The sequence below is a fragment of the Nuphar pumila genome, chromosome 10 (genome assembly GCF_984573655.1).
Source record: "Nuphar pumila chromosome 10, dmNupPumi1.hap1.1, whole genome shotgun sequence".
Classification (NCBI taxonomy): domain Eukaryota; kingdom Viridiplantae; phylum Streptophyta; class Magnoliopsida; order Nymphaeales; family Nymphaeaceae; genus Nuphar; species Nuphar pumila.
This window is the reverse complement of record NC_143258.1, coordinates 110,641,676-110,649,300: the sequence shown is the minus strand read 5'-3', so window position 1 is coordinate 110,649,300 and position 7,625 is coordinate 110,641,676. Positions and strand designations below refer to the sequence as shown.

General features: G+C 40.8%; 1 protein-coding gene across 1 annotated transcript; it reads left to right on the top strand.

Moving 5' to 3' along the window:
* Positions 1-3,605: 3,605 nt before the first annotated feature.
* On the top strand, positions 3,606-5,047 carry LOC149827897 (uncharacterized). Its single transcript, XM_090018591.1, has 2 exons — positions 3,606-3,892; positions 4,164-5,047. Exons 1-2 carry the CDS (start codon positions 3,606-3,608, stop codon positions 4,843-4,845), a joined length of 969 nt encoding a protein of 322 aa, XP_089874717.1. The 3' UTR covers positions 4,846-5,047.
* Positions 5,048-7,625: the final 2,578 nt, after the last annotated feature.

Below are 7,625 nucleotides of genomic sequence, written 5' to 3'. Positions count from 1 at the left end.
TAAAATTTTTTGTGTGGTTTGTTTTTTATTTACAGGAAATATAAATTGTACAGGAAATATAAATTGTACCATTCTCGGTATTTAATTTTCAAATATTTTTTTTAATTTTTTTTAAATTTTTTTCGTGTTTGCGACGGATTAGCGACGGAACCATCTGTCGCTATTCATATAAATCTAGCGACGGCCTAGCGACGAACGTAAATCCATCGCCAAGACGTGGTCGGCGTTTAGTACCGGCGGATTGACGACGGAATACATCGCTCGTTAGTCCGTCACACTTAGCGATGGACCGGGTGACAGATTTATTCCATCGCCAGTTAGCATCGAAAAATTTGCGACGTAAGCTTACCGTCGCCTCGTCATCGCTAATCCGTCGCTAACAAGCGTAGCGACGGATTAGCGACGAAATGTGGTCGTCACTAATCTACTGCTTTGTTGTAGTGTGATTGGAATAGCCTTTATTTTGCTCTCCATAACTACCATGATCGCCATTATTCTTTTCACGATAGCCGCCCCGCCAATTCAAGTTTTGATTTTGATTTTTGTGGATAGTGAGATTGACCGTGGGCAGGGTCACATCAGGGACCGACTCATTTTCACTTAATTGAGATTCATGAATCAACAAAAGTTCATGAAGTTCATTAAGTGTTATCGGTTCAATGCAAGTAGTAATGGCAGTATGGAACAAATTCAATTCAGATGGTAGACCATAAAGAATATGAGCCATTAAATCATCTTCAGAAATTGGTTTGGCAGCAACTGTCAGGTGATGCAAGATTCTCTTTGCATCCTAAATATATTCTTCAAGGCACTGCATGCCTTTCTTTAACTCAAATAATCTATTTTTCAATTGCATAATTAGAGCTCAAGACTGGGCAGCATAAGCCAGTTTCAAAGAACTCCAGACCTCGTAGGACATGGAGAGACCCATGACATGAGTGTTGACAGATTCAGATAGCGAAGATAAGATCCAACTAAGTAAAAGTTGATCTTGACGATGCCATAATATGAAATCTGGATTGATTTCTTTTGAATTTCTTTTGAATTTCATAGGGCACGACTTAGACCCATCAACAAGACCAATAAGGTCATACAATTTCAAAATAGGCAAAAATTGTGATTCACATAACAAATAATTGTCGGTCGTTAATTTGATAGATAAAAAATGATGAAGGCCGAATTGAAAATTCGATTGGGGTAAAATTATACTAAGATTACTTGAAGCCGTTGACTGATCTCCGGGCTGTTGAGTATTGTTGGAGAACGAGGCTGAGCTTGCCATTGATGCAAACGACTATGGCTTTGATACCATAAAACAAACCAACACTCACACATAAGAAATAAAACATAAGAACGAAATTACACAGTCACACAAAGATATAACTTGGTTCGGTGTAAACCTACGTCCACGATGACGTTCTCTATTCTAACTCATGAATAGAGGTTCTCTCTTAATCTATTTATATGTGTTACATTGAGAGTCCAATATAACTAACATGATATGAGGATAAGAAGTCCTGGTTTTAGCATCCTTATTATTGGGTATTGATAAAACCATATGTGCACTGGATGATTTGTGCACTCTTCTCTCAACTGAATTGTCGATATCTTTAGGGAGGGCATTTTTCTTTATCTTGTTCTTCATCAGGACTCTTAGAAGTCATTTCCTTCAACTGGACTCTGGTGGAACTCTTTGGAATCATAACTCTAACCGGAAGAAGCGCTTAGAGACTGTGAGTTTCATCAGAGAGCTCTCAGAAGAATGTGGTGAAAACATTCAATAATATGCTTCAAGGTGGATGTAGGAATGAGAATATTGATCATGTTGTCTTGGTATCCTTGTCAAGGTTTCAGCGCTTGAAGTGTATTTGGACTCCTAAAGAAAAGCTTCACGTGGCTGATAGTCTTGCAAAATTAGGAGTTCTTGACTGTTGTTGGAAGGATAAACCACCTGATTGATGGCTTTAGAAAATTTAGATTCTGAGTTGTATTCATTTCTTGTAATCTGATCGGGATCTGCCTAACCCTAGCTTGCCAACAACAACAACCCCCCCCCCCCCCCCCCCCCACCAACAAAAAAGAAGAAGAAGAAGCAAAGGACAGAATTTCTTAGAATTTCCACCACGATTATAAAACTACATAATCCATTTGGCGTTATGACTTCAAATAATTAAGAAATTTAAACAAAATTACAAAAAATGAGAACAAGTAAATGCAGAAGGTGTACAAATGGTACTTAATAGAAAGTTACTTTCAACGCCTTTTGTTAAATTTCATTCTCTCGTCATTGATTTTATATAACGCGAGCACTAACAAGGACAATGTTCCATGTACAAGTTCCTCTCAAATTGAATAACAATGTATGCTGAAATTTGATCATTATGTTAATATGATAAATGCAAAGCAATTCAATTTTCTACTAGTATTCAATACTTGACAACATTAAGCAATCTGGTTCAAATGTTTGTGCACGTGTGTTTTATGGGTAGAAAATATATTTCGTAGTATTTGAAAAACTTTTAATAATCTTAAGCTTTACACCTCGAAAGATATTAAGGCACAACTAGTTATGCCTTATTTCTATTTTTTTTTTCCAAAAACACCTCATTACTCTTCATGTTTTCAAATGTCTTGCTTCTAAGCTGCAGTAAACAACCAATTTGATTTTTTTTTTTTATGGCAAGGAACCCTCGCAGAAGCGAGGAAAACCGTGGGCGAAACCCCATGACCACCTTACCTTATGTGGTCCTCCACCTCTGACAGCCCGTGCCGGAGCGTTTGAATTCCGTTTTATCCAAACTTTCCTTTTAAAAAAAGCATATAATGGAGATTGGTGACAATCATTTTGGAAGCAGATTGGATTTGTAGGGCCTGTACTCTTAAGCTAAGCTAGCATCAAGAGGTCGGAGGGAAGATCAGGTGCAATGTGATTTCACACTTTTAGTATGCTGCTGCACATGGTGGCCCTCCATATGCTGTTGGGCCTCACAGCTCACAGGATAGATCAGGGTGATCAGGCTTCTAGCAAACCACTAAAAGCGTGCAATGACATTGCATCTGATCCCTATGGCACCTCAAATACCATCCATCAACACCTATGTTGATTCTAGTTTTCAAACTGGTTGGTTAGGAATAGCTAACATACAGGACAGTTGAGACTTGAGAGAGTGAACCAATCCTAGCTGTTAGTTGGACGGTTAGGTCTGAATGTAAGATGGACGAATCCGAAAACGGTATATCATCTTGTGAATGGGCCCATGCTATTGTCCACACCCGACGAACAGTTGCACCGGCTGTAAATGAATGGAGTTTGGACGAGTGTCTACGTGCCGTTGATCATTGGCGATGAATGATATCTCAGGCACACACGTACATCATGGTCCCACCTCAATGAATACCTTACGTTTATCACGTGTCAGAAACATTGCAAAGGGAGAGAGATGGGATTGCCTTAAATTCATCTCTCTCTCTCTCTCTCGCTGATTGCCTCTCCATCATTGTCCCCCCCCCATCTCTCTCTCCGATAAATTCCTTTCTAAATCAGTATTTCTCCTTCGCCATCTCGATCAGAATTCTGAACCTTCAATTCAAAACAAGTTAACGTGATGAGGAACCCAGCGGAGGGGAGCAGCAAGAGCATGCCGTGCTGCAGCAAGGTGGGGCTGAAGCGAGGGCCGTGGACGCCGGAGGAGGACGAGCTGCTGGCCAGATGCATCAGGCGGGAAGGCGAGGGCCGGTGGAGGACGCTTCCCAAGCGCGCCGGACTCCTCCGCTGCGGCAAGAGCTGCCGCCTCCGCTGGATGAACTATCTCCGCCCCTCCGTCAAGCACGGCCCCATTGCCCCCGACGAGGAGGACCTCATCCTCCGCCTCCACCGCCTACTAGGTAACAGGTACCATAACAACCATATATATATATATCATTCATTCAGGGTAATGAATGATGTTGGTGTTTTGACATTGCCAACAATGGGAATTGAACTGCAGACCTCTTTTATACGTCATGTGTTCTAACCAACAATAAAAAACTAACTTTTGTGAATGATGTTGGTGTTTTGACATTGCCAACAACTGCAGACCTCTTTTTTACGTCATGTGTTCTAACCAACAATAAAAAACTAACTTTTGTGAATGATGTTGGTGTTGAACCGGTCGATGGAGCAGGTGGTCGCTGATAGCTGGAAGGATCCCGGGGCGAACAGATAATGAGATCAAGAATTACTGGAATACCCATCTGAGCAAGAAGCTCATCAACCAAGGCATAGATCCAAGGACACATAAGCCCTTGGAGGATCTACCACCAAACCCAAACCCCAATCCTAATTTCAGTTCAAATGGGCAGCCCGCAACTCCCTTTCACAGTTACATCCCCACCCACCTTCCTGTTTCTTCTATTCTCCCTTGCCCTCCTTCGCCGCCGCCGCCGCCGCCGCCGCCACCACCACCACCACCACCACCACCACCACCACCACCTCCTTCTGATGTTGTTTCTCTACCCCATGACCACCATCATGAAGTGAATCTTCAGATGAGTGATTATATTGGTCACGTTGGATCCAACGGGGAGATGATGCTGATGATGGGTGCTGATAGGAGTGATGAGGGAAACAACGTCGACGTTGGCTATATGGATTACTTCTCTGACGACGTATTCTCTTCTTTCCTCAGCTCACTCATGAACGATGATGTGCACATTCATGAGCAGCAGCAACAGAGACACAGCCTTGTGATTGCACCGTTTGATCTCCTTACTACTGCAAAGGATGAAGAACATGATGGAAGGCAATGTATCGATGGAATGATGAGCCCCGCAATAGAAGATGATTTATCAAGAGCGTGGTGGTGATGATCTTACTACTACTACTACTACGGATGCTGCTACCTCTTTTATGATTATTGTAGAACAATAAGGATTGTATGGGTTCAAAATGCAATGAAACACTGAGCTCATAAGAAGGGTGTTCACCGCTTTATGCAACAGCGGATTTGAAGGGGATGGTTGTTTCTGTATTTCGGTACTCGGTTTCTGTAGCAGCAAGTGATACCTCATCACTTGCTGCTGATCTGATCTGTAATAATGTTTTCCCATTAATGTTATGTTATCTTCTTTAAAAAAAATGCAATGAAACATTAGTTTTTGTGTGGTTTTCATTGCAAAGTAAAAGGTTTGTATGGACATTTCTTCTTTCCTTGTTTAGCGTGCACTACACAAAAAAAAATTAGTTTGGGTATTTAAAGCGAGAAGAGCCTGTGTCTATCCACTTAAAAGCACATTTTTGCATATCATTGAGTGATAAATGAAGACTTGCTTATAGAAATTGGATGTAGAAGAGAGGAGAGGGATTAATTCAAAGGAGAAAACAATTTAGGGACCACTTTTTTTGGAGTACTTTTGGACAATGGTGATGTGAAATAGTCCCATATCGAAGAATCTCAAGAAGGTTGCGGGCTTTATAACCTATATGGTGATTCTAATACTCGTTCTAAAGAACAAGGGAATGAGATGGCTACCACACACATGCGTGCGTGCCCGCTGGGCCGGTTTGGGTTCAGGTGCGTTAATTGACCCTTTAGGGCCATGTTCAATGTTTCTCGCTTTTTATTTTACTGTTTTCCCTTGGATTAAATAAAGGGGAAGAGTTATGCCTTTCGAAATGGTGACCCTTTGCAGGATCACACCCGTTCAGAACTAGTGACCCTTTTGCAGAGTCACACCTGTTCAGAACTGGCAACTCTTTGCAAGGAGTCATGTCTATTCGAAATGGGCAACTCATCAAGGGTCATGTCCTTTCGAACAGATCTCTCCCACATCTATAAAACATGGTTAGAGGGGTTCAACTAGGATAGACGATTCTGTAGTTTCCTCTCCTTCTCTCTCTCTCTTGCTTTCCTAAAACCCAAAGTTCTGCAGTTGTAGTTCCTGAGGTTGTTTTCGAAGGGCGATCTACCATCGGAGTGCACTGATCTAGATCGTTGCAGCTATTATATCCTGAGAGAAGGATGCCAGACCCTTTTTGCATCGTATGTGAGGGCGAATCTTCTCTAATGGGGGTATTTTTATATATGCCTTAGCCTATAACAAAATACTGACATGTGCATTTGATGTTGTTATTCTGTTCTATGCATTTGTTTATTCTGTTGTCTCTTTCTGGATTGTGGTATAATATGGAAATCGACATGCATATACCCTATTTCAGTTTTAATCAACTATTAATCATGATTATTATGTTACTCTATAATCTGATTTGCACTAATATGTTGATTATGAAATGAAGAATTTCAATAGTCTTAGAGAATATTCTAAGCATGTCGATTGCATCGGGTTTTATACCGAAAGTAGACATGTTCGGTATGCCTGAAAAATTTGCCGGTCAGAATTTCAAACGCTGACAACAACGCTAGAAAATCTGGTTCACGACTATAGGTCTGTTATCTGTTCTAGAACTCGAATGCCCTTCGGTTTCTGAGACTGACCCTGATCCTGCTGTAATTAATGTGGCTATAGAGTGGAAAGAGAAGAACGGTATATGTCGTAGTTGCATTTTGTTGGCTCTGTCCAACACTTTGTTCGATGTATATTATTCCTCGTCTACCACTGCTAAAGTCTTATGAGATCAACTTGACAAAAAGTACAATACCGAAGACCAAGGTCTTGAGAAGTACTCGGTTGCCAAGTTTCTGAAATATCAGATGGTAGATGGCAAGTCGGTCACTGAACATGCACACGAGTTTCTGTTGTTGCTTCACAGTTTGGCTGAGGCTGATATGAAACTTTTTGAGAAGTTTCAAGTCATTACCATCGTGGAAAAATTCCCTAAGTCTTGGGTAGACTTTGGTATGTCTCTCAAGCACCGTAGAGGAAAGATCTTCCTGGATGATCTTATGGTAGCCATAACCATTGAGGAATAACATAGGAGTCAAAAACAAGTTTTGATGCCAACTAAATAACCTAAAGTGAATATGATGACCAGATATTTTAAAAGTAAGAGACAAAAAGTGAAACCTGTAATGAAAAACCAATTTAAACTTAAGGCCAAAATCCAGAAGAAGGCAAATAATAAACCGTGTTGGAACTGTGGACAGGTTGGGCACTGGGCTAAGGAATGCCCTTCCAAGAAGGCCAAGGCTCATGGGACCAGAGATGTAATGCCTCAAGTCAATATGGTGACTGAGGTCGTTGGGACCAGTACTGGGTATGTTTCTGTTAACCCATAAATCTATCATGTTTATGAGCCAACTGAGTGGTTGGTTGACACTTGGGCTAATGTGCATGTTTGTGCTGATAAGTCTGTCTTTGTTTCATACCAGGCTGCTGTAGGCAGATCCGTGACTATGGGCAACTCCATGGCTGCAAATGTGTTAGGGATTGGACATGTGAACCTCAAGTTTCCTTCATGACGAGTTCTTTCTTTACACAGAGTGCACCATGTGCCTGTAGTTAGAAGAAATATTGTAAATAGTTTATATCTAGTTAGAAAGGGTTATGAGTTTAATTTTAAATGTAATAAAGTTGTTATTTTACATTTTGGAACATTTATTGGCAAGGGGGTATTTAAATGATGATTTGTTTAAACTTTGTGTTGAACATGTTTGCAATAATAAATTAGAGAATGATGTTTCTTTTGA